The 25,709-nt window shown below is 38.8% G+C and overlaps 1 protein-coding gene across 1 annotated transcript in view; it reads right to left on the bottom strand.

Annotated features, from left to right (window-relative positions):
- Positions 1 to 1,160: 1,160 nt before the first annotated feature.
- Positions 1,161 to 25,709, bottom strand: part of aplf (aprataxin and PNKP like factor) — a 57,660-nt gene continuing 33,111 nt past the window's right edge. Inside the window, exons 6-11 of the mRNA XM_060831854.1 lie at positions 16,101 to 16,282; positions 14,796 to 15,202; positions 9,514 to 9,633; positions 7,960 to 8,006; positions 4,128 to 4,169; positions 1,161 to 1,383 (exon numbers count right to left, since the gene is read on the bottom strand). Coding sequence (XP_060687837.1) covers positions 1,184 to 1,383; positions 4,128 to 4,169; positions 7,960 to 8,006; positions 9,514 to 9,633; positions 14,796 to 15,202; positions 16,101 to 16,282 — 998 coding nt within the window. The 3' untranslated portion in view covers positions 1,161 to 1,183. The remainder of the gene's footprint in view (positions 1,384 to 4,127; positions 4,170 to 7,959; positions 8,007 to 9,513; positions 9,634 to 14,795; positions 15,203 to 16,100; positions 16,283 to 25,709) is intronic.

A 25,709-nucleotide genomic window follows, 5' to 3' on the forward strand; every position in this document is an offset into this window, starting at 1 on the left:
TTGGGGGGAATGGAAGGAGGAGTGCTAAAAGCCCCTTGTATTGAGTGCACACTGCAGAGAACCCACAGAGGTTAGTTTCAGAGTCACCTTGGTGGTTAGGTAGTCAGGAGAAAGTGAGGACTGCAGATGCTGGAGATCAGAGTTGAGAGAGGGTGGTGCAGGAAAAGCACAGTAGGTCAGGCATCATCCGAGGAGCAAGAGAATCAGGCAAAAGCCCTTCATCAGGAATGAGGTAGTCAGATCTACACCAACCATAGAGGAAGGATAGCTGCCAAGATCAGAAGTTGAAATTAGCATTAGACACCTTAATGCATTAGTGCACCGCTCCAATCTGAATCAGTTCAGCCAGATAAGGCTAGACATCCCTTTCAGATTCCAGGAATTCCATTGACACCACAGCAATTTGTGGGCATTTCTGTGATCAAATCAGAACTTTGACATCAGCCACAGAGTTTTTTTCTTTAAATTTGTTTTATTGCTTTACATCTGAACTCAAACAGACTGGTTGCTGGAAAAATGCACACCTAAGGAGGTATTAGGCATTCAAAAACAATGTGCACTCTGGCCAAAAAAGTATATTCTTCACTGCCTCTCTAGTACAAACCAGAGGTGTTTTGCAAATTTTACTAAGTAGTTAAACTTAATTCTAGTGGGCATGCTTGAATCAGTTGACAAATGTGGACACTAACTCCACAGTAAAACTCCAAAACTGCTTTATGTTTGGCTCTTTCCTTACCTGTCATTGAGGCCCTCTTTAAATGAAAGACAAAATTAGACTTTGCACTTAAGTTGCCAAAACCTGAGGACATGTAGCTTGCTAGGACAGCTGAAAAGCCCAAAGATAATCCCCTTGTTTTCACTAGTACAATGGTAACAATAAACTGAAATATCACTCCTTAATGCTTATCTAGCAACAAGCAAAATTCTGAAAACTTTATGTCCTTCCCCTAACTATCCATCAAAGCAGACACTGAAAAGGCTCAAATTCCATTTCCAGAACTCAGTGAACTAATAATTTTGAAGTGACAGATGATTCAAACCTAGATATGAATTAGTAACAAGAGGGCAGTCATGTGATTCTGAACATAAAAAGTTAACTCAAGCCAATAAACGTCAGTGCTAGTGCAATCAGAAAGAAAACAGATTCTCAGTGCACCGAGTTGAAAGGTACAAAAAACAAGCTTCATTTTTTATTTCTTACAAATCTATTAGCTTCTTTTGTTAGTGTTTCAATATCTTCATCACTATCTGAACTTGGCTCCCAATCAGAATCCTCATCAGTTGGTTCCAGATCCTCCTCTTCATCGTCAATAAAGCTATCATTCAGGTCATACTGGTTAGGTTCACCATCATCATCACTCTCACCATTCAGACCTCTTTTATCTGGCAGAAGGAAAACATTTGAGATCAGCAATTATTGGCACATATTAGTTCCACAACAGAGCACTCACTACCGATCAAGAGTTATTACCATCGCAGTAGAGGGGAATGATGAGCTCCTATTTGACAACATTAATCCAACTTGGTCTTAAAGCTTGCTTCTGTTTGCAGTGTGGAATTGTAATATTTCTTAGATAATTCTGCTCATACCTTCAAATCTTGAAGTGTTTGTTGGATTCAGATGTATGCCTGTTTTCTATTTCCCAATATGAATTGACAACGCTGTGTATGGAGATATGATATTAGGATAATTGAGGATTTAGATAAGACATGTTGCTTGGCAACTGATCCTAAGTGAGTTGCATGAATATATGTTACTTTCTTAGTGGACATTAAAAAATATTTACAAAATGGGGACACATAAATGAACCATTCAGCCCCTTGAGCCCGATTTGTCATTCAGTTAGGTTTTAACCACTCTGAACGTCAACTCCCTTTACCCACAATTTGATCAGAATCTTTTGATGCTCTTATGTTAAACAAAATGCTGTAGACTTTGGTCTTGAAAACAGGCAGGTATATTAATACAAAAGCAAAAAAAAACTACAGATGTTGGAAGTCTTTGCCATGAGTAAGTTCAGGAGGTCAAAAATGTTTATGCAGAATTAAAAGATATATTCATCAATACACAGGATGTCTGAGACAACTATTAAAAACTTATGCACATTATGGAGCTATCATGAATAAGGGCATTTGACAGATACAAGATTTTTCTCTTTGTATATAACCTCTGCCATTATTTCACCAAACTGAATATTAAATAAACACAAAATTCACATTGAATAACATTCTTTGTTTGGTAGACTGCAGAACATTCAAAGTTTGGGAGAAGATTTGTAGCTCGGGTGCTCATTGTTGTAGTTTTGTTCGCCGAGCTGGGAATTTGTGTTGCAAACGTTTCGTCCCCTGTCTACGTGACATCCTCAGTGCTTGGGAGCCTCCTGTGAAGCTCTTCTGTGGTGTTTCCTCCGGCATTTATAGTGATTTGTCTCTGCCGCTTCCGGTTGTCAGTTCCAGCTGTCCGCTGCAGTGGCCGGTATATTGGGTCCAGGTCGATGCGTTTGTTGATAGAATCTGTGGATGAGTGCCATGCCTCTAGGAATTCCCTGGCTGTTCTCTGTTTGGCTTGCCCTATAATAGTAATGTTGTCCCAGTCAAATTCATGTTGCTTGTCATCTGCGTGTGTGGCTACTAAGGATAGCTGGTCGTGTCGTTTTGTGGCTAGTTGGTGTTCATGGATACGGATCGTTAGCTGTCTTCCTGTTTGTCCTATGTAGTGTTTGTCCTATGCAGTCCATGAAAGGACTGCACAAAACACTACAGAGGACAAACAAGGAAGACAGCTAACGATCCGTATCCATGAACACCAACTAGCCACAAAACGACACGACCAGCTATCCTTAGTAGCCACACACGCAGATGACAAGCAACATGAATTTGACTGGGACAACATTACTATTATAGGGCAAGCCAAACAGAGAACAGCCAGGGAATTCCTAGAGGCATGGCACTCATCCACAGATTCTATCAACAAACACATCGACTTGGACCCAATATACCGGCCACTGCAGCGGACAGCTGGAACTGAAAACCGGAAGCGGCAGAGACAAATCACTATAAATGCCGGAGGAAACATCACAGAAGCGCTTCACAGGAGGGTCCCAAGCGCTGAGGATGTCACCTAGACAGGGGACGAAACATTTGCAACACAAATTCCCAGCTCGGCGAACAGAACCACAACAAGAATGTTATTTTCTCCAATGTTGGCTTCGTTTTCACTTTTAACTCTATTTAATGTTTCAGGTTCCTACTTGCACATCAAATGTCAAGCTAAGAATGTAGGTATATGTTAAGTGGGCTCTTCAATAACAATAAGGTCACCGCATACAATCAAACATACTGTTCTGTTCCAAGAACACCAATTTTCTGTAACAAAAACTGAACACAAATGTGAACTGATTGGAACATTGTAAGCTCTCAGCATAACATCTCTAGACTTGTCCATTATTATTCGAATAAGATACCTTAACTATTGGCTCTTCTAATCCCTTTGTCTGAACACTGATAGTCTTGGCATGTCTATGATTAATGTTGTGTGACAATTTAAATCAAAAACTTTTCCAAGGCCTTTTAGGGTGAAAAATCTCCACATTTCTAGTACCCCTTTTTTGTGATAAAGGGCTCAAATTTCATTTGTTATTGGCTACAATTTTCAAGACTGTACGCTTTTGTTCTGAATTTCCTTAGGTGAATAAAATAGCTTTTCATCATTAAGTCTAAGTCTTGACTCCTTTTATTATTGTCATCATCTTTCAACTATGGACCAACTATTTTATGCAACCTATCCTCATAATTTACCTCTTTGAAGCAATACCGTAATTCTAATACTGTGTCTAAAGCTGAACGTAATTCTTCATAAGCCAGTTTTAAAAATGTATGCCATTATGAGATGTAGATATTGCTGACAAGGCCAGCATTTATTGCCTGGCCTTAACAACACCTTTAAATGAGAGCCTTGATAGGCCACTTCAGAGACCTATTGAGTACAACCACACTGCAGTGGATCTGAAATCAGATATCCACCACTACACTGAGGAACTACAAACAGTAAATGAGGCAAATGACAAATTTTGATTGCACTGGTTGAAGAATGACAATCTAAGTGTGATTTAAAAAAAAACTCTTACCTTTTTGAGACCCTTTCCTCTTTGGTCTTCGTAATTCACTTTCTAAAATTATAATGTTATCAAATAAGAAAACCCAAATAACATGATTATAAATGACAAATTACAGCAATCTGAATTCTTGCACAAAATTCAACCAGTCTGAAGTAGATAACTATTTTTGCAGGTGATAAGGTTATGTCACTAGTTAACACAGAAATCACATTCATTTATGACTGACTACAACAGATTGTTTTAAAAAAACACATGCAAGAACTGGTCCCACAATGGGTTATGCTTACTATTAATTCATCATTAGAGGCTTGGTTTGAGCTTTCCACTGAAGAAAAACCTCTCTCTGCTGTAGGAGCAAATTATTGCAGAAGCTGGAATCTGTACTGAAAACAAAGTGCTGGAGATCACAGCAGGTCAGGCAGTGTCCATGGAGAGAACACAATCTGCAGGGGGCAGCAATGGGGGGGGTAAGGAGGAGAGAAATGTGGAGTGGAGCTGGTTGTTCTTTCCAGTCTGACAGTTAGACACACCATTTGTTCTGCAATTCCCACATTCCGATCACTTAATCTGCCCGATCAGTACCCTTTCTCCCCGAGCACTCCACAGCTTTGCCTCCCTGCCCCCCCCCCCCACCCCACAACTTGCACATAAACACTGGCCCCTCCACACGTCAGTTCTGATGAAGTGTCATCTAGACTTGAAACATTAGGTTGCTCTCTCTCCACAGACCCTGCTTGGCACGTTGTGATCACCAACATTTTTCATTTTCATTAATCTCTGCTGGCCTTGAGCATCTATACAGGAACCACGATTATCCAGCATTTGATTAACCGAACTTCGGGGGGATCATCCCATCAAGATCGCAAGGTCCCAATGCATGGCTAACTACGTTATCCGGTATTCGATCAACTGAGCGAAATACGCCCCGCCTGTGTCCTTTCGATAATCGAGGTTCCTCTGATATGAAATGGGTTTTAGCAGTCTTGAGACAACAACTTTAACCCCGGGCACAAATTACAGCACTGGCCCTAACGTGTCAGCAACCTGCCATCTCCCTCACCAAAGGTCTAAAAGGGAACAGTGCGTAAAGGGTATAGTGAGAAATGAGGAAAAAAGTGATTGACGTGGTACAGACTGCTATTCTGAACCCGAGGTTAAGTCACCTAGTGGAAGAAATACTCTACATACGGCTGTGATAAGCTTGGCCTGACTGTGTTGAATCCTGAGTTGGAGTGCTTGAAAGAAAAGAAAAAGGCTTCCACTTCTCCAGAGAGATATTCCATTCACTGCTCAGCATCAAATTAATCTTTATAACATCTTAATCATAAATATTTAAGTGTCTCTTAGATGCACATCGGTCTATACTGTAGCGCTGGTAACTTTATTTACCATTCTCTTAGAACAAAGCACACACTTACTTATAAACTGCAAGTGGAACTATGATTTATATCTATTTTGCTCGACCATACTATGCAATAAATGAATCAAAAAAAGGTACTTCTATATATCTTGACTTAAAATGGAAGCTAGAACTGAATTCAAGTATCATGGGAATGAATGTGACAATGCAGATAATGATGCAATTCTGATATCAGACAGAGGCATGCTTTTGGGATCCGAAGACAAAAGGAACAGAACTATATTAGAGATGTGTAATCAGTATTGTTTCAGGATTTAAATAAAGAGTTCACTGGAACTCCTAAGATTCGACATCTTAAGTCACACTCATAAGGCAGAGGTAGAGGTGCCACAGAATCAGAGTAGGAACAGTCTGGCTAAGTACAGTATTCTCAAGAGTGCAATACAGAACTGATCACACCGAGCCCATTGTAGGCAGAATCCACCAGGGCAGAATTAAATACAGTGCAATCCATGGAATCCACAGATCATTATGGAAGTGCTGTAATATATCAGACATCCATGAATTAATAACAGTTAACAGAGAAATGGAATTGTGGACTTTTATGAAAGCATAGAAAACTTTGTTATAACTGGCACCTTATGAACTGGCACTCTTGATAAACCAGCAAAAATTACATACCTAAAATACTGGAAGTTTACTGTATTATCGCAATCTCCGCAATGTAGAGTGGCCAGTTGAGGGCGAGTGTGAGAAGGCACTCTGCGGGTATGCTTTATTTAAGGTAAGCTTGTATTATTTAAGTGCTTTATGGTGCAAGCAATGTATAATAGTGATGTGCATCCTCTTGCATCACGTTTCTATTATTTAGTCTGTGTTCTTATGTTGACTATGCGGTCCTCTTGAGCAAATAGAATATTTGCCAACTGGCAAATTCCTGGTCTAAGAGGTGCTGGTTAAGAAATCATCTGCTATAACATTATTTACATTTCAAATTCAGGTCAAGTTGACCTAGATTTGTCATTACACTAAAAATAAAAGGTGATTGCTTTTCATGGCACTAAGTCATTTACTACCTTCTGAAATTGCTGTATCATAAAGGAGCACCCATAAAACCATAAGACATAGGAGTGGAAGTAAAGCCATTTGGCCCATGGAGTCCACTCTGCCTTTCAATCATGGCTGATGGGCATTTCAATGCCACTTACCTGCACTCTAATATAGTTCTGTTCCTTGCAAGATCAAGAATTTATCAATCTCTGCCGGGAAGACATTTAACGTCCCAGCCTCCACTGCACTCTGTGGCAATGAATTCCACAGGCCCACCACTCTCTGGCTGAAGAAATGTCTCCTCATTTCCATTCTAAATTGACCCCCTCTAATTCTAAGGCTGTGCCCACGGGTCCTAGTCTCCCTGCCTAATGGAAACATATTCCCAGCGTCCACCCTTTCTAAGCCATGCATTATCTTGTAAGTTTTTATTAGATCTCCCCTCAACCTTCTAAACTCTAATGAATACAATTCCAGGATCCTCAGCCATTCATCGTATGTTAGTCCCACCATTCCAGGGATCATCCGTGTGAATCTCTGTTGGACACACACCAGTGCCAGTATGTCCTTCCTGAGATGTGAGGCCCAAAATTGGACAAAGTATTCTAAATGGAGCCTAACTAGAGCTTTATAAAGTCTCAGAAGCACATCGCTGCTTTTATATTCCAAGCCTCTTGAGATATTCCAAGCTCTTTACTCAGCGGGTTGTGAGTTCATGGAATGCTCTGCCAGTAGCAGTGGTGGACTCTCCCTCTTTATGGTCATTTAAGTGGGCATTGGATAAGCATATGGAGGTTATTGGGCTAGTGTAGGTTAGGTAGGCTTTGGTCGGCGCAACATCGAGGGCCGAAGGGCCTGTACTGCGCTGTATTTTTCTATGTTCTATGTTCTATAAATGACATTACATTTGCTTTCTTAACCACGGACTCAACCTGCAAGTCAACCTTTAGAGAATCCTGGACTAGCACTCCCAGACCCCCTTTGTATTTTGGCTTTATGAAGTTTCTTGTCCAAAGTTTTGTTTTATATCATCAGTGAATCATAAGGCCTCCTTCCATGGAAGTTTTCATGGAAGAACTGACAAGTTCAAACAAGATTGCACATCAATTATCAGAAGGTACAATTAAACCTAATGTTAAACCTGGAGTTGGAAAACGTGAAATAAAAGTCATCCTTGTTAGTTTATTAACTTGTTAATATAATCTACTCATTATTTCCAGCATGTTGATGTTTGAAATGTCCAACTCAAAGTAAAGAAAACCTTTAAAAATATTTCAAATACTTTGAAAAATTACCATTTAATGTTTGTGTGATAAATGATAGGGATATAGATGAAAACAGAATCAAATTTATTACAAACTTCTGCAGTTAGAGAAAATTTATGACAAAACCAAGATATCAATTAAACTTTATGGATACTGAAATCAATACCTGGAGGTTGCGTGTGCTTGTACTCCTTCTTGTGTTGGGGATTCTTCCTGTAAAGAAGTGAAACACGTTAATTTATTAATTAAACACAATATATGCCCTAAACTGCTAACATGCTTCATTCTATTAGCCTTTACAAATGGTAGTAGGATTATTTAAACAGGACAGTGCAATGATCATAAATATTCACTGGCTACACTTTTCCAGTTTTGCCTTAAAACATTCACCATGTTTGACAATTTTATTTCCAATTCTATTCTGAAGGCATTTTATTTCTGTTGGGTGAAAGTCCCATAGGTTCCAATCTCGCCCAAATTGCCTACATCGAGGGATTTAATATTCAGCTCTCCATTCACATGGAGATCAACAAAAGGTACTATTTTTGCAGATGCCACCGAAAGGAAAGCTAGGTTACAAAATATTGAAAAAACAAAGAGCATAATGGGGCACACATCACCTCTTACAAAAGTGAGGGACTTTAGGGAACTCAAGTTCAGCGTGACAGCCACCTGGTCCTGTTTGCTTCTCTAGATGAATTGTGGAAGAATTTGAGAGAGACTGTTTTCCAAAATTGCCTAATATTTGCATCCTTTGTTTCATCTCTCCTTGGAGATTACAAGGTTTATGGGTAGCATGTGAACTGTATTTACCAAGATGTGGAATCTATTGCAGCTGTGGGGGACAGGCTGGACAGAACATAGAGTCTTGACCTATAATTATAATGGACATCATATCTTTATGTAATCCATCTCTGAAAAGTAATGTTTCTCTGTGACAGTTTCACAATTCCTTGCAGCTTAGCTGTGTGATACCAGAATACATTGATAAAGTGTGTAGAACTGGCTAAGGTGTCAGTTTTGAAGCTGAAGTCAATCAGCATGAATGAAACTAATTTCAGCACCTCAATAACACTTTCTAGGAATTTGTTTTAATTTTACTTTGTATGTTATGGTAAATAGGTGCCTTTGAAGGTGGTCAAGTATATTCATTATGTTCTGCAAATATTACGGAGCAAATAACAACCATGCAGATATAAAATAATTGTCTTCAAACAGCCATTTCTACAAAAGAACACAGTCTTTTCACAGCAATAACTCTTAACTTCATCACTGGGCTAGGAGAAGGGACATGGCCACTGTTAAAATAAAACCCATCCATCAAATCACTTAAGTGCATGGCACCCGCAAAGTGGTGTTAAGTATTAACTGCACTTAAATGTGAATTGCACAACTCAAGGATGGGTGGGAGTGCACAGAACATTTTCACCTGTATCTTAACAAGATAGGATTCAGAGTAGCAAAAAGATGACTGGATTGCCCTTATTTTGAAAAGTTTATAAGTCTAAGTTAAATAAATAATTAATAAAGCATAACTTCAATAGGATTGAATTTTCCACATGACTTGTCAGTTTCATGGTATTAAGGGATTCTGAGGCTTTCAACCGATAAGCGACCTAAGGAAATTTATCTATTAAAATCAAAATAGCTTTAAATTGAAGCAAATATACAACAATTTTTCTCTCCCCGCAAAATAAGTGTTGTAGCGTAAATTACTAACCTATAGCAAGCAGTACCAAAAGGACACTCTGGTTTGTCATCATCTTCCTCCTCACCCGCTAACTCCTCGTAATCAGGATCGCCAGGATGACTCAACTCTTGAAAATGCAATGGATTTTTCCTGAGGAAAAGGTGAGTTTATACATCATGTAAGAATAAAAGTGTTACAATTATGCAGTTAATAGGTCATTATAACTGAAACTGTATCTTCAAAATGAAGATAAATGAAGGGGGTCACTGATCTGTTCTCCAGGTGGCTGACAGCAAGCATGAGCTGCTCCATTGCTAGAGTTTAAAGGGAGGCTGAGATTGTTTTAGTTGGAAGATGCAGCAACATATTTAAGCTTGAACACGGTTTCTTCAGTTTATAATGAGTAGACTGGTTATCCTAAAGTCTTAGAAAAAATAGTAAATAGTTTTGTTGTGAATTATTCTTTTACTTCTAAGGTGAAATAGAAGTTCAGGTCAAACAGTCCATTGCTACGTGAAAGGAGGTAAATGAGTTTCACATTGTTATGGAGAAGAAAACAAAGGCAGCCTGTAACCTGTTGTCAAAAATAGCTTTGTGACAAATAAAGGTCTGTATGGTCAGCAGAAAGAAATGGCTACTGGCTATGTGGAACACCATAGCCAGATGCAGGAGAACGGCTATGGGGTGCATCCTGCAACAGTTTAGACATTCCAGAGGTTTGCTCTGGCATGTCCAGAGAAACAAATCATCAGAATTGGCCTGACTGCTGGGGTGATTTAAGAAACTCTCTGAAAACAAAGGACAGCACTTAGGGACAGTCACCTAAAGTTACTACACAATGAAGTGTGATTACGGAAACCTATTGGAAACTGTAGCAACTGTGGACTGTTTCTCAAGATGATTGTAATTCTTTGGACAATGTGATATCTGATGAGTATACAGGGGAACGGCTATAGTTAAAGAATTAGTCACTTATAAATGAAAATAGTGTTTAGTCAACAGCAGTTCTTCAATAATTTGTTACAGTAAAAACTTTACAACTTGGAATCTTGTCAGGTCATTCTGTCAGGTAACAAAACAGAAATATAATTTTTAAACACTGTCAGTCTCCAAGGAGATGGCAGCTTTATAATGTGAAAATGCCAAAATACTTATTATGTTACACAATAATAAAAGCCATAGATATAGCTAGAATCAGCAATATTTACACTAATGTGAATGCTTCTAAATGTGACAGAGAGAGAGGTCTTTGGCTCAATGATTATCATAATTAACTCTAAGCCAGCTCAGTGTTTAAGTCTCACTCTGGGACTTGGTCACATTCTGCTGCAAAGTTGTATGCCTCTCCTGCTCAGCCAAGATTGTGAGTTGGTTGCAGCCCAACAACCACCTTGCATTAAAAGGCTCCACCCACAGGTCTTTGACACAGGATATACTCTCCAGCAAGTGTCTCCCACAAGACTGCAAGCAGAGAGAAATGCACTGCTTTTGTGAAACATGGAAAATCAATTTGCTAAATATTTTAGGTTGATAGTTCCATGTTATGCTTTGAATTGGATAGCAAGAGCATGCACACTTCTAACTATGGTAAATCCTTGGTCAATGCAGCATATTTAGGAATGGCATTAGCAGGGGAAAACATTACCAAATTGCTTAAAGATGTGGTGAACTCATAATCCCAACTAGAATGCATCTATAACTGAGTCACTATTCAATCAGAATACATCTCAGTCATTAAAACACAAGCCAGTATAAAAAATTTCATTAACTGGTTTTATGTTTGAGGTTTGTTCGCTATGTGAAGTAGGTTAGAATGGTCAAATAAAACAGCAACGATGTCAACAAATTCACTAAAACCAGAGACAGTCCAGCAAGCTTTGTCTACAGCATGTGTATGCCCTCTCTCACATACACACACATGCACCTCCCACACTCACATCAGCACATGCACCCGCTCACACATATCCAATCTCTCTCTCTCTCTCACACACACACACACACAAAACTATCATGTGCACTCACACCCACATGCACACACTCAATCTGTTGTCTGTTGCTTCGACAGACACACACATATAAGCTTATGGGGTGAATTTGTAATTGAAAAGAAGTTCTGGGGTTTACATATCAAAGAACAGAAACCAGCATATCCCATTAAAAAAGCTGAAAGATTTAATCTAAGATTGTTTTCTGTATCACGTCTCCCTGACACTGAACTCCTTTGGCTATAAATTCTGTAAGCATGATCTTAACTTCCACAACCACCTGATGAAGAAGCAGCGCTCCGAAAGCAAGTGCTTCCAAATAAACCTGTTGGACTATAACCTGGTGTTGCGAGATTTTTAACTTTATATTTGTAAAGTGAACAGTCAACTCTTCAGAAACCCCAAAGAACTGAAGCCACAGACATTATGCTTTCTTGCAATTTTCTCTCAGTTTTCATATAACCCAATTATTTCTTTGCCTCATTATTTTTCTCTAACTCTCATCATTTTTGCTCAGTTTCTTTTTAAGAAAATTACCATCTAAGTTAGTCATCACAAATTCAAAGTTGGATTGAACATTATAGATCACTCTTCCCTTCATGATGCATGTACTACTTAATGTCAAAACTTTCTTAACCCTTTCTAAACCATCTCGAAACGTCGAATTCTCTATTCCTGAGATGCTGCCTGGCCTGCTGTGCTTTGACCAGCAACACATTTGCAGCTGTGATCTCCAGCATCTGCAGACCTCATTTTTTACCTTTCTAAACCATGCCTAGAACTGATTTTCTGTGCCATTGCTTTAAACCAATGCTTTAAGATACTTTTCCCAACCATAGCACAATCCAGAATCTGCTTTCTACTATTCAGAATTATCCTGATTTATTACATTTTTTTCTTCTTACATTTAAGGGAAAAAAAATCTAGAACATGAACTTTATTTTAAATTTGAAGTGTTATTGATTAAACAACAATGCTTTGAGAGATACTGCTCCCTTGTGGAGAAGTCAATAGAAGATGCATTCCTGAGAAGTTTAACTACAGAACTCTGTTGTCAGTCAGACATATGCAAATCTGAACCTTGAGACCAGGAAGGTTCACTTTCACATTAAATGTTGGGCCATAATATAAATCAACACTGAGCTGCAAAACATTTGCTTAGCTAGATATCTTAGACATCAAGGTAAAATCTACAATGATGGACCGGAGCAGTAGCCATTATGGAATAAAATGCACATCTTTTCCTGGCAGTCTCACAGGACGAGAAGGAAACTCTCCAGGGAGTCTTTACAGAAGGAGGAGGCTATCACACTGTAGTAACTCACCAGAAACTCTGGCATTCATTTCATCTGACATAAGTGTAGAGGCCATTCTGCTATAACACGGCGGTTGTGTTCCTCTGCAACCTTGCACTACAGAAAATCACACTGTGAAAAACTGCTATGGAAAATCGCATTGTAGAAGATCACTAATAGAAAATCACTAAACCCATTCAGTAGAAAGCTTGCCTTATCCAAACAACGTCCCCAATTATTCATTCACGTTATAGCCAATTCCTGATGATCAAACGTGCCTATAGCAGAGTGACCTGTATTAAAAGGATTTTCAGGGTGATGACCAATCTGACTGGCCACATCATATCTTCCATGGCCATTAAGTCTTAGAGTGTGACCTGAATCTGGGGTCTCTGCCTCAGAGGCAGAGACACTACCACTGCACCGTAAAGCTTATTACAACAACATACACCTACAGAATTCAAACGGCCAAGACAGCTCAACATTTACAGCATGAAGCCTTAAAGTTAAATAGTTGTTTCAAAATGTAAACAAAACAAAAAAAAATCCCATTCCTGGGCCAATGATTTGGAATTATATAAAGTCTTTATTCCATTGAAATTAATTCTAGGAATATGAGAACTAATGGTGTTTATTGTCAACTCATGTCTCTTCAACAGGCAATTCAGAGTACAACACTTTCCATCTCACCCCTTTACTGGTTGCCCCATTGGTTTCCCTCACTCTTTACCACATTTATCTGCACTTTTTCTGCCAATGTTGGAAGTTTTGGTTGTACAGATTACACTCATCTCTGTGTCATCCACCCCCAACATTATCACACCTGTACATCTTCATTCCAAGTTCATATCTGCTCTAAACATCTACATTGCCTGAAGGTAAACTCTCAATTGATGACCACATATATTTGCACCCTGCTCTGCCAACATTGACTGCTCCAACTTATTCCTCCCAGACTACATGAAAATATGGAAGACTGGTCACTTCATTCACTTACACTTGGTCCCAACTTTTGATGGAAGCTTTGTCTCCATTCCGGTTCTCCTCAACACCATTCCACAAGAACAAGAATCCATCTGTCTTCTTAGCTTTGAATATACACAGTGACCTAACCTCCACAGTCCTCTGGCACAAAGAATTCCATAAATTTACTACCCTTAGTGAAGAAATTTCTCCTCAACTCAGTCTTAAATGTGAGATTCCTTATTCTAGGATTATGTTCTCTCACTCTCAAGAGGTAACAGCCTTTCTGCATCTACTCTGTCAAGTCCTCTAAATAACCTTAAAAGTTTCAATAAGGTCTCATTCCTCTATGTTCTAATAAGCACATAACCAACCTATCAACCAGTCCTATGATAGCCCCTTTGCACTTGGTATCAGCCTGGTACTTGCATTCCAAACACTACCCATTCTCAAGATTGCCCACTGCTTCACTGAGATCCCTCAATCTGATTTTTCAACCATCATTTCTAACTCTAAAGAGCCTCGATATCTTGAGCCACTGCAATTAACACGTGTTCTGAAAGATATAATCCAGCAATTGCCTGAGATTCTTGTGCTAACATTCCTGGCTCAGAGAACTGGCATCCACTTGCTCTGGTTTCACTTAGATTTATATCCCTGGAGGCATTCATTCCCAATCTTCTTCACTTTCTCTTGAATTGTGCAACTTGTGTCTATCATATTACAAACTGTGCTCCCAATTCTAAGTTACCAGCATAGTGAAGCCAAAAGGATTTTTTAAAAAAATAAATGTTGTGTGTAAATTCTCTTCTTCAATTGCAAATTTTGCTGACAACTCCTATCTGAATTCCTGCTTTCACAACTTCAGCAGTTGCTACTGAATTTTCTAAAGTATTTTTTAATCATTGAAAAGCTTGCTTGGTAACTTCCTTTAAATCTTCAAATGTAATCTGTTTCACTCCTCAAGCAAAACACAAAGATTAGTACTTGAAAGATGCAATAGATATAGCCATACACACATTTCTAAAATGTGATTATATTTATCTGTTAATATACAGATTGTTGATACCTGTAACAATTACTTCCATACATGCAGGGGGCTCTCCGAGGCTTGCTCTGCTCTACAGTTTGAAGAGTCTTTATGTCTTCTGCTGCTCCTGCTTCATCAGGAGCTGGCCTGCTGCTTTTATCCCTTGTGTGAGGGGTCTCCAATGTCTGCGCACTCTCCAGCTCACTTTGTCTGCTCATCAGTTCCACTTCTTCCTCCTCCTCCTCCTTCTCTTTAACATTCATTTCCCAGTCACTTAGCTCATGGGACCGCTGAGAATCAAGACCATGTCGGTGTATGGCTTCCCCACTATCACCGACCATCAATTTGTAATTAGACCCGGAAGGTCCGTCGAGATTGTTCTTCTTTTCCTCTTTGCTTTTTGCATTAGCAGAACTTGTGCCTGGAGTATTCCCTTCAGTATTGTTCTAGGAGACACAGAATTGTAGCCATCTGTTACAGAAGATATTTACTTATTTTTGCAGAATTATACAAAATTGCATAAAGAAAATTTATATGAAAGCAAAATACAATGGATGCTGGAAATCTGAAATATAAAGCTTAAATACTCAAATGCTCAGGCAGCAGCGAAGAGAGAAAGAGTCAATGTCTCAGAAATGGTCAAATTAGAGATCATAATTTCAAGCGACTACAAAGCCAAAGACAGGAAAAGCCAAATAGAGGGATGATAAAAATGAACTTCAAACCAGATTTAAAACACAAAAAACTCCCCAACTAACATGTCAACTTTTCATTGTATTTCTTGCATTTATCTTCTTCATCATAGTTCACTGCTTTCAAGTTGGTGACATGACAACCATATGTACATATTAAGGCTGACTTGTTTGATGATAGAGGGTACACACTTAAAGCATCAAAATCACTTTCTCTTCAGAGATGCTGACAAGCCTGCTATACATTTCCAACATATTGAGCTTTTACTTCAGCTCTGCAGATATTCCTCCTTCAAAGTATGAAAATAGATATTTTAAAATCCCAATTTCAAAATACACAATTATTAATTTTTTCCCATTAAAAAAAAAGTACTCTCGATAAAATTTCATCATGTGGAGCTGATTTTTTTCCATCAAGTTGCAAGCTCAGAGAACGAAATGATGAAGAATATTACAGAAAATCCTTGATTAAGTAGGAAATTGAATACAGTCCTGAAATTAGGATTGGTAAAATTGGTAGGATTGTCCAGTTAAACCAAGATCCTGAGAATAGACTTTAAACTGGTCCCAGCTTGTTAAAGCAAACATGCTATTCATTCATTACTTTAATATTAATGTTAAGCATGCCAAGAACAAATTATGAATCCCATACCTTGCTTTGGTCTTCATCTTTATTTGGTTGTGTTTTCCTTCTCCTACCTTTTTTTTCCTGTGGTTGATCTGTTGCTTCATTCTCTCGGACATTCTCACCAGACTCGTGTCTTTTTCTTCCTGGTTGGGTTACCCGAGTTTTTGTCTGCCCTGCATCACCTCTTCCCCGCCCCACTGCATTTCCTAAAGTAAAACGAAGACATAAAAACCATGGATATGACAAAGTAGCCCAAAAATAACTGGAAATGCAAAGAAAGAACAAAGAAAATTTACAGCCCAGGAACAAGCCCTTCCGTCCTCCAAGCCTGAGTCGATCTAAACGTACTGTTTAAACCTGGTCAATTCCTAAGCATCTGTATCCCTCTGCTCCCCACCTACTCATGCATTTGTCCAGACGCATCTAAATGAATCTACTGTGCCTGCCTCTACTACCTCTGCTAGCAACGCGTTCCAAACGCCCACCACCCTCTATGTGAAGTACTTACCATGTGTACCTCCACTTAAACTTTCCACCTCTCATCTTGAAGGTGTGACCTCTTGTTATTGAATCCTTCATCCTGGGAAAAAGCTCATCTCTATCCTTCCTGTCCATACCCTTCATGATTTTGTAAACCTCAAATCAGGTCCCCCCTCAATCTCCTTTTTTCTAATGAAAATAAACTAAGATGAACAGGAAAAGATACTTTCCAAAGAAAGCAGTTCCCAATAGATTCTGTCACTATCTCCACAACAGATGCTCAAGTGGATGGTATGTTGTTAATATAACAAAAAGCATTACATCAAATCTGGAAGGGAATGGCTTGTAAAGAAGCCATCATGATCATGCTGTGTATTGATATCTGATGGAATTAACATATTAATGACTGTTATATGATTGCATAGCAACCTTGTTAATAATCTCAATGATGAGAAACATTGTTAAATGTCGAAACATCTTGCTGCACCATTATGTCACCGGATCATCTCGGAACTGAAACTTTGATTACTTTCAACAACTTACATTTGTTTTTTTGACATATTGAAACATGACAACACCCAATAGGGAGAAGCAGGAGGGTTACTGGGGAAGAGGAGTTGTTTATTCAATCCTTAGCAGAGATTTACTTTTTATAACTGTGGTATTTTCCTGCAGCAAATAAAGATGTCCCCCCAAAGAACTCAACATACCTCATTGTTTCTCTTAGAACTCAGAAATAAATTTATCTTATTGGAGATATGCACCTCCCTCCCTTCAACTGCATAACTGGACAAACCAACCATAACACCAAGGCAACAACTTAAGATATATTTTCTCGTTTCTCCATGTCCCATTTATTTATTTGAAATAAACTGTCCAGAATTCATCTCATCAGACAAAGTTAGTTCATGTGTTTTGTGATTTTAACACATTGAGTAATGCTGAGAATTCACCTTCAATGATACTTTGATTAAACTAATGTTGGGCTTTCTTTTGGATTTGCAGCATGAATTATAAAATATTATTTCAGATATTCAGCTTGGAGCTATGTGATTAGTTACTTGTGAAACTTGTTTATTTGTATGTCAATTCTTACATTTGACAAGTAACTTTTTAAAATTCAATCTATTTTATTTGATAAAAGCATCAAGATAAATAGCTTGAGGATGGTTGTCAAGATCTTTCAGAATGTAATTTTTAATTAACAAAAGACAGCCATATGTTTAAATTGCAATTTTCACAAAACGCCTACACTGAAAAAGGACCACACTGAATTACTGAAGGCACTGGAGACTGCAAAGGCTGGAGGCCCTGGCAACATTCTGGCAGTATTTGTGCTCCAGAAGCCAGCCCAGCCTATCGCCAAGTTGCTCCAATACAGCTACAATACTGGCATCCACAATGTGGAAAATTGTCATGTATATCCTGTGCACAAAAGGCAGGACAAATCCAACCAGGTCAATTACCACTCCATCAGTCAATTCTCGATCATCAGTAACAGATGAGATCATCAACAGTTCTGTCAAGTGACGCTTAAGAAATAACCTGGGCACTGACTGTGTTTGGGTTCCACCAGGATCATGCAGTTTCTGGCCTCATTAAACCTTGGTACAGACATGGACAAAACAGCTAAACTCCAAGAGTGAGATGACAGTGACTACCCCAGACATCAACACAACAGTTGGTTGAGAATAGCATCAAGGAGCCCAAGAAGGTAATCAGGGGTAGATCTTTTGGGGATTGGAGGAATACCTACCAAAAAAGATGTCGTTGGTGGAGGACAGCCACTGGACATCACTGTAGGACATTCATAGGATCGTACCCTAAACTCAAAAATCTCAGTGGCTTCATTAATGATCCTTACTCCATCCTAGCTCTGATGTGGGGATATTTGCTGAGGACTACACAATATTCAGCACCATTCACGATACCTCAGCTACTGAAGCAGTCCAAATCTATGTGGGCTAAGACCTGAACAACATTCATGCTTAGACCGACAGGCAGAAGTAACATTCACAGAAGTGCCAGACTATGACCATCACGTCATGATATTCAACAATATTACTGTCAAAGAGTTTCCCTCACCATCAATATCATGCAAATTACTATTGGCCAAAACTGGTCACTGAACTGGACCAGCCATATAAAAACTACAGCTATAAGAGCAGGTCAGAGTTTAGGAAGCTTACAGAGAGTAATTCACTTGTCAGTCAAAGCTTGCCCACCATCCACAAGGCACAAGTGATAGGATGCTCAACAACTGCCTGTATGAGTTCAGCCTCAAAAGCACCCAAGCAGCTTGACACCATTCAGGACAAAGAGTGGCAGTAAAGTGCGTCTATTAGCTTCAACATGCACTTCCTTCATCACCAACAAGTGGAGGCATTGTGCACCATCTACTGGACATACTGCAGCATCACCCAGATCCCTTCGACAGTACCTTCCAAACCTACAACCTCCGCTACTTAGAAGGACAAAGGCTTAGGAACATCACCACTTGCAACTTCCCCTCTAAGTCACACACAATCCCTGACTTGGAAATTTACTGCATTTCCTTCATCCTTTGAGGTAAAATCCTAACACCACAAGGACTGCAGTGGCTCAAGGACGTAGCTCACACCGCAGCAATAAATGTTGGCTTAGCCAACACCACCCAGGTCTCATGAACAGAGGGAAAAAAAATGCTGCCAGTGGATACACGTAGACTGGGATTTTATCAGAGTGATGCAGGTTTCATCTAAGTTGGTGAACTCTCAGTTGTCAGGATGGCTTGATGTGATCAAAATCCACTGTTGGGTCTTCGCTATGATTGAGGTTCCCAGATGTTCCATCCATCAAACAGAAGCCAGTAGCCGATCTCACTGCCAGTGCAGCAGGCCTGTCACTGTTGGTGGCACCAATGTGGCACACCCCTCCCCTGCAGGCCAAATGTAAATAAAGGTGGGATGGGTGCAGGTACCAGGGAGCTGGAAGCAAAACCTGGGGATAGCTTTCAGCCCCCAACTGATGCAGGGTTCCTCAATCAAACACAGGATCCTCAATCAAACACAGGATGCCTGACCATGCTGAACTCCCACCCGAGAAAGCTGCTGGGGAGACCAAGGGTTCTCTGAGCCATTCCTAAGTGAAGAGCTGCCATGTAATCCTTGAGCATCCGTTCAGAAATAATGGACTTAAATTGGCTCATCAGTGATTCATCTGGGATCCTGTCTCTGGTGGCTGGGATCCAAAATCACCCCCTTCTACTTTGCTGTAGCAGGAGACTGATGTAGGGTCTCTCCCAAGCCAAATGTTCAGCCACAACAGAGAGTGTTAAAATCCAGCCTATTGTTTCACCATTATCTTTGTCAGACATTAAAGGAATTTAATGAAACAGATGGAAAAAGCAAGTATATATACAATAAATAATATATATATATATATATATTTATTTGGAGAGAGAGAGAGAATACAATGACAAGTTCTCTCATTTAACTATAACAAAAAAAAAGAAATTTAAAAATCCTAAGTAATGGAAAAGCCATAAGTAATGTTTTGATCGCAGTAAAGTCTGTTGGAAAATAAAATACAGTCCAAGTGGAATTGTATTACAGGCTATTATGCACAATTTTAATCTGGCAAAAGCTAGCTATTATTTGGTTTTCAGTTAAAATGAAAACCTAAAAATGGCTATAATAACTAATATAATTTGGAAACTGTTTGATATGCTTGACTGCAGCCTCACAATTGGCTAACCTTTCCGAAGAGAAAAGGACTTGTATTCAATAAAACAATTAGTTATTTAGAGAAGAAATAGGGAATTCATAAGGCAATTTGGTTTTCTGAAAAGTATGTGTTTAAGAGTTTAAAGTATAAGAACCCCACATTTTGTTTAAATAATTGAACGAATTGCATATAGTCCCTCTCTAAACATTTAGTACAGAGCATGAAGACACATAACCTTTGAGTGCTTGCGCCGCCTTCTTCACACTAATTACCTCGTTATACTATTGCCAATTACACACCAAGAGATGGATGGGATGGTGGCAATGTTACAGGATTAGTAATCTAAGAGGCCAAGGTAAATGCCCTGGCAACATGAAAGGTGATGAAATTTAAATTCAATTAAGAAATTTGGAGTTGAAGGAAAATGAAAGTAAGAGCAACTATGAAAAACAACCACAGATTGTTGTAAAAACTCATTTCGTCCATGAATCTCCATTAGGGAAGTTTAAAAAGATGTTATGCTTAGTCTGGCCCACATCAGACTCCAGATCTACAGCAACGTGGTTAACTCTTAAATGCCTTCTGAAATAACATTAAAGCAAAGTATGTAACTTTACACCAGAATGTGATATGTCACAATGTCATGTAACTATCTCAAAAGGGACTGGCCTGTAGTCTCAGTTATAATGCATCTTCAAAACATCTCTCAAAAATATATATCTTTGACCATTCTTTTCATCGCTTCAACTCCTCACTTCATACTCTCAGTCCTGTTTTCCTCACTTCTTCTTTTTCCTCTTTCTTTGAAAGTACTTCAGGACATTTATTCATTTAAACATACCTTCCAACCACAGGATTTGACAGGAGTTAGTTACATTGTTGAGTGTAGTGTCTGAGCAAACTTATGCAACCTCCTTGTCTTGAGGCTGTTTTAAGTTGCTGCAAAGTCACTGATGTGATTTTGGTAGTTGGTTCACTGTGGTTCAACATTCAATTCCAACAGATAATGCACATGGCACAATTTGGTTTCTATATTACGCAATTTTACTTAAAACGTCCTGAAGACAGTTACAAGGCTAGAGATGATGACTTGTCCTAATGATAGGATCCAGCTGCAGGATCTGTTTTGGATTTTTCACTTACATACTTCACACAATTGATTACTTCTCAACATATATTTTAAAGAGATCAGCACTGCAGCACGTTATCAATTTGCTGTTGAAGTAAAGAAAGCAACATAAAAGTACATAAAGCTCTGAAAACAAAGTATCTCAAACTTCAGCTGCTGATCACCCCTATCTGCAGTTATTCTTTATGTATTCAAAACCACTTGAAAATGCCAGCAAATGAAATGCTGTGCTAAAGGATTTACATCAAAATATTTATACTATTCATCTTACATATGTTTTTTAAAAATAAACAAAAACCCCTCCCTAAACAATAACTTATCCAGGAAAATTTTAGAAATACGAGCCAGGCTAATTTGCTGACACAGTATGCTTCTTGCTCAGTCAAGTGAATCATTTGTATTTTTGTCTTCCATGCAGAGATATTTGCACTAGCAGCAAGCTGCTTCAGTTAAACCACAACATCAGGTATTTTCATCTACAAAAGACAGATGTAAACAAATAGTTGATTGTGATTATTATAAATGGCCATATTACTACAATATGGAACTATTTTTACACTGTATCATTTACTTCACTAATGAAATTTATTTTCAAGTTGTATAATGTCACAATACATGATTGCCAAAGAAATCTGACTTCATTCATTGAAGGTCAAAACCAGAAATAATATCTTCTTTCTAATACAAAGTCACCAAAAATATAGTTTCCATGCTCCACATTATATTCTTCTCAAGGTCCTTACTGGACAGATCAGGTTGCAAACTACAACCTTGAGGATTGTACAATTCAGTTTTGCACTAGAGGATAAACTTAACTAGAAAGCCACTGAAAGGTAAGTATTTCAATACTATACCATTAACCTGAAAGAAAGCTAAATTTGCTTATTAGCCCAAGAACGATGCGAAACACAATTTCAAACAGAGCACTCTTTTTAAAAATCCACAGATGCAGAATGGAAGCCTTCTTCTTCCTGGCTGTAAGAGCTGTGTGAAAACAAACAGAATGTTTAACCTAATTTCTGATGGCTAAGGATTCACAGAATAAAGTCTGTATTCTGGATTAGTGGTGCTGGAAGAGCACAGCAGTTCAGGCAGCACCCAAAGTGCAGCGAAATTGACGTTTCGGGCAAAAGCCCTTCATCAGGAATAAAGGCAGTGAGCCTGAAGCGTGGAGAGATAAGCTAGAGGAGGGTGGGGGTGGGGAGAAAGTAGCATGGAGTACAATAGGTGAGTGGGGGAGGGGATGAAGGTGATAGGTCAGGGAGGAGAGGGTGGAGTGGATAGGTGGTAAAGGAGATAGGCAGGTAGGGCAAGTCCGGACAAGTCATGGGGACAGTGCTGAGCTGGAAGTTTGGAACTAGGGTGAGGTGGGGAAGGTGAAATGAGGAAACTGTTGAAGTCCACATTGATGCTCTGGGTTTGAAGTGTTCCGAGGTGGAAGATGAGGCGTTCTTCCCTAACCAGCAGCAAACCAATAAATGTGCTTCAAATAAAAATATTCTGTGTGTGAACTAATCAGTTCACATTGGTGCAATGGGATACTCATCTCAGATTGGGGTTAAAATAATAAGAATAGTGTAAAGAATGTTTGTAAGGCTGTATTTGTGCTAGGTGGAGCACTATCCACATGCATGCAACATCAAAGTGTGGTTTTTAAATACATGTCCTGCTGCACAGCGCTATGTATTCTGAATAAATGTAAATGAGGTCACCAGGACAAAAGAATTGCAAGAACATCTGGGAGGAGCCCTTGGCAATTGTTTTCAAAGTGCTCAGTGAGTTTAGAATTTTGAATAAATCATTTTTGCTGTGTTTTAATATAATCTACGTACATCAATGTCATTTTACCTAGCTCTGACTTTCAGTCGAGGGTGCTCTTTCTGTTCACTGAGAAAATATTAAATTCTATGATAGGACATACAATAGCAGAGAATTTAGAAATACATTACGTAATCTAATCAAGGATGACTCAAGATTGTCTGATGAAGGGGATATTATACCTGACAAATAATAGATTCTTTAAGATGCGACAAGCAGGAAAATTGGGAATTGGAAGATGCAATATATTTGCATTATCAATAGGCGTACAGTAAAGTACCACAAATAAGGCTGCATCATAAGGTGGGGTTGCATATTAGTATAGATATAGAATTGGCTAACTAATAAAAGACTTGGGATAAAGGAATGCATTTTCAGGGTGGCGATCTTAACTACTGGAGTGCTAGAGCCTCAATTGCTTACATATCAATGAATTGCATAATAATAACAGATGAAGGAAGTGAATGTACCATAGCCAAGTTTTGAGATGACTTCCAAGTAGGTAAGGCAGCAAGTATTGAGGGTGACGAAATGAGTCTGCAAAAGGATATTGACAGATTAAGTGAGCGGGCAAACATTTGACATGGAATTTAAGATGGAAAAATGCATTTTGGCAAGAGGAATAGAGAAGCAGAATATTAAAGTGGAGAAAAACTACAGAAAGCAGCATTGAGATGTGGGCTCCTCACGGACATTAGCTTTTTATGATTTGTGCAAGTTCAGCCAGTAATAGGGAAGGCCGATGGACAACTGGAAATGGATCATAAAATAGGGAAGTCTTACTGAAATCATACAAGGTACTAGTTAAATCAAAGCTGGAATACTGAGAACAGTTATGTCCAACGAAAATTACACTGGCATTCGAGGCAGTTGCGAGAAAGGGAATTAGGTCGATTCTAGGTACAGAGGGATTTTCTTATACGAGGAGAGATTCAGTAGTTTGTATTCATTGGAGTTTAAAGGTCTGAGGTGCAATCTTATCGAAACATGTAAGACTTTTAGCGGACTTGATTGTATAGATGTGGAAAGACTGTTCCCCCTTGTCGGAGAGTATAGGACCAGAGGGCATAATTCCAGAGTAAGCAATTATCCTATCAAAGACAAAGATGGGAATGAACTTCTTTCAGAGGATATTGAATCTGTGGAATTCATTACTAGAGAGAACTGTAGAGGCTGGGTATGATGACATTCAAGTTTTAGATAGATTTTTCACCCATAAGGGAGTGAAACGTTACGGAGAGAAAAAAAAAGCAGGAAAGCAGAGTTGATGTTATCAGAATGCAGGAAATCTAAATCAAAAGCAGAAGCAGAAATTGCTGGAGAAATTCAGCAGGACTAGCAGCATTAGACATGGTCACATCGAATAGTGAAGCAGACTTGATGGGTGATATGACCCATTTCTGGTTCTATATCTTAAGACCCACCAGCTTCCTGTTTTTAATTGTGGAAATAAGTCTGACTGATTTTACAATCTTTCAGTTTTTGTTTAACACCCTATTATTTGGCACACTGGTGGTTTGCAACTTTGAGATGGTATCAAGAGCTTTAACATTAAATACCTGTCAAGACATTCTTCCTATTAAAGCAAAGTACTGTGGAAACCAGAAACATGCTCTTCCTGTTTGAGCCTGTTGCAATTGCACTGTGGGTGCATCAATACATGCGCCAATGGATCATTGCCATTAAAAATACGCACTGTGCCCTCTCATCTACTTTGGGAACACAGCTTGTGCAGCTTAGCATTTTATATGATGGCTGGAATAAATGACTAAACTGAGAAAGTTGTTGCACATGTCAGCCCACATCTCTCACCTAAAAAACACTAACCTACCACATTAGCTATACCAAAAAGCTTTACCCACTGCACTACTCATCAGATGAGATTTGATGTGGCTTCTTTAGAAAAATCCCTTAACCTTCAATTACAGAAATCTCCATCGAAATTTGTTCATTTTTTGAAGACAACGACACAAAGGTCCAACACATAAAAACTTCACGAATTTTAAAAGGAATTTACACCAGGAACATAGTTTTCTAAAGTATTTGGAGAACAAAACCCAAATTAGACAATTGTAAAAAGCTATTTTAGTGAACGCTCATATGGTAACTATAAAAAGTGAATCTGATATACTGCTAAGTTTCTTGCATTACCCAAGTGACGCTGAAAATCAGGATGATACTTCAACTAAAAAAAATTCCTAATTTCATTATTTAAACTGAAGTGATCAATAAGCCAGCGAACCATAACAGATGAGAAATAAAAACAAATTGCCGGTGAAGCTCAGCAGGTCTGGCAAGGGGTTCTGAAGAAGGTCCACTGTACTCAGTGTTAAAGTTGCTTTCTCCCCACAGATGCTGCCAGTCCTGCTGACTTTCTCCAGCAATTTCTGTTTCTGCTTTTGATTTAGGTCTCCAGCACTTACAGTTCTTCATTTTATTTTCATGATAGAAAGGTCCTGTAGCAAGTATACAGTAGAGTCAGCACTGCATAAGAGGTTTAA

The sequence above is a fragment of the Hemiscyllium ocellatum genome, chromosome 10 (genome assembly GCF_020745735.1).
Source record: "Hemiscyllium ocellatum isolate sHemOce1 chromosome 10, sHemOce1.pat.X.cur, whole genome shotgun sequence".
Lineage (NCBI taxonomy): Eukaryota > Metazoa > Chordata > Chondrichthyes > Orectolobiformes > Hemiscylliidae > Hemiscyllium > Hemiscyllium ocellatum.